The following is a 1,797-nucleotide window of genomic DNA, read 5'->3' as shown; positions in this document are numbered from 1 at the left end:
AGAGAGAGAGAGAGAGAGAGAGAGAGAGAGAGAGAGAGAGAGAGAGAGAGAGAGAGAGAGAGGAAAAGAAGGAAGAGGGAGAGAGAGATGCTAAAAACCATTTAGAAGCATCTAGGGCCATTGTGATACCAAGATAATCTTAGTTCATCCCCTCCCTGAGTAGGAATTCAATCTCTCCAGCAATTCCTTACTTACTCTTACTTCCTAGTTGACTGCTTTGTCCAAGGAACTCTACTGCTTCCTTAGACATAGAAAGCCATTTTAGTCATTGTCAGCTGAACTCTTATTTCAAGGTTTCCAATGAGTAACCAAGAGAATGAAAGGTGCTCTACAGCTTCAGAAGAGTCACCTATCCATAATAAAATCAGAACAATAACATGTTCATTTACTGCTTTAAAGTTTGCTATAATCTTTTCCTCACAACAAACCTATGAAGTAGGTATTGTATAAATTGTATATATTAATACCCCCATATCCCAAACGTGGGAACTTAGTGATATAAGAAATTAAGTGAATTATTCAAGATTCAGAGTCAGGATTCAAACTATCCATACAAGTCAGTCAATGGCATTCCTAGCTTTATTTTCCCATTAATGATAGGAAATTGACCACACGGTCCCGGACCTGCTTAGTTTTCACTCCATAAATGATGGGATTCAGCATGGGAGGAGCTAACATACAGACATTAGCCAGCAGAATGTGAGTGTGAAGGGGCACATGGCGCCCAAACCTCTGGGTGATGATAGTGAAAATGCCTGGAAGGTAAAACATAGAGATAACCCCAAGGTGAGAGCCACATGTGCCCAAAGCTTTGCGACGAGCTCCCTGAGACGGGAGACGGAAAACAGCCTGGAGAATGAGGATGTAGGAAATGGCTATGAGAAGAGCATCTAGCACCACTGTAGAAAGGAGGACTGACAGGCCATACCAGATGTTCACACGAATGTCAGCACAAGCAAACTTGGCCACAGCCATATGTTCACAGTAAGTATGGGGGAGCACTCGGCTGCGGCAGAAGGGTAGCCTCTTAACCAGAAACACATCAGGAAGAATCACACAAAAGCTCCTCACAATGACAGCCAGACCAATATACCCTATTATCCTGTGGCTAAGGACATTGGAATATCTCAGTGGGTCACAGATGGCCACGTAGCGGTCAAATGCCATCGCCAACAGGATTCCTGACTCAGCAATGAATGTGGAATGGATGAAAAAGATCTGAGTGACGCAGCCATCCAGGGAGATCTCTCCAGCTTGGAACCAGAAGATGGCCAAAGCTTTGGGCAAAGCTGTGGTAGAGAGGATAAGGTCAGTCCCTGCAAGCATGGAGAGGAAGAGGTACATGGGCTCATGGAGGCTGCGTTCTTTGATGATGACAAAGATGAGAAGGCTGTTGCCAAGAAGAGCAACCAGGTAGGAGAAACAGAAGGGGATGGAGATCCATATGTGCTGGGCTTCCAGTCCAGGGATACCCAGCAAGATGAATACAACGTGACTGGAACTTGTGTGGTTGGGAGAAGCCATGCCCAGGAAGGGTCAGCCTTGGGTCACATTCCTGTGGACAAAGACAATATCAGGAAATGGAGTATGGCTTTTCATATACTCAGTAGATATTTTGTATTTACCCATCTACATTCATGCTGTTTCCTTTGGTTGAAGATAAGATCCTAAAAGGTGGAGATAATTCCTTTTTTTTTTAACCCTTATCTTCTCTCTTAGAATTAATACTGTGTAGTGGTTCCAAGGCAGAAGAGTGGTGAGGGCTAGACAACAGGGGTTAGTGACTTGCCCAGGATC

The 1,797-nt window shown here is 44.4% G+C and overlaps 1 protein-coding gene across 1 annotated transcript; it reads right to left on the bottom strand.

Annotated features, from left to right (window-relative positions):
• Positions 1–579: 579 nt before the first annotated feature.
• LOC123238667 (olfactory receptor 52B4-like) lies at positions 580–1,524 on the bottom strand. The gene has a single exon (XM_044665873.1). The coding sequence runs from the start codon at positions 1,522–1,524 to the stop codon at positions 580–582; it is 945 nt and encodes a 314-aa protein (XP_044521808.1).
• Between the last annotated feature and the right edge of the window lie 273 nt (positions 1,525–1,797).

The sequence above is a fragment of the Gracilinanus agilis genome, chromosome 3, assembly GCF_016433145.1.
Source record: "Gracilinanus agilis isolate LMUSP501 chromosome 3, AgileGrace, whole genome shotgun sequence".
Classification (NCBI taxonomy): domain Eukaryota; kingdom Metazoa; phylum Chordata; class Mammalia; order Didelphimorphia; family Didelphidae; genus Gracilinanus; species Gracilinanus agilis.
The sequence above is the reverse complement of the archived record's forward strand: the minus strand, read 5'-3'. Positions and strand labels throughout refer to the sequence as shown.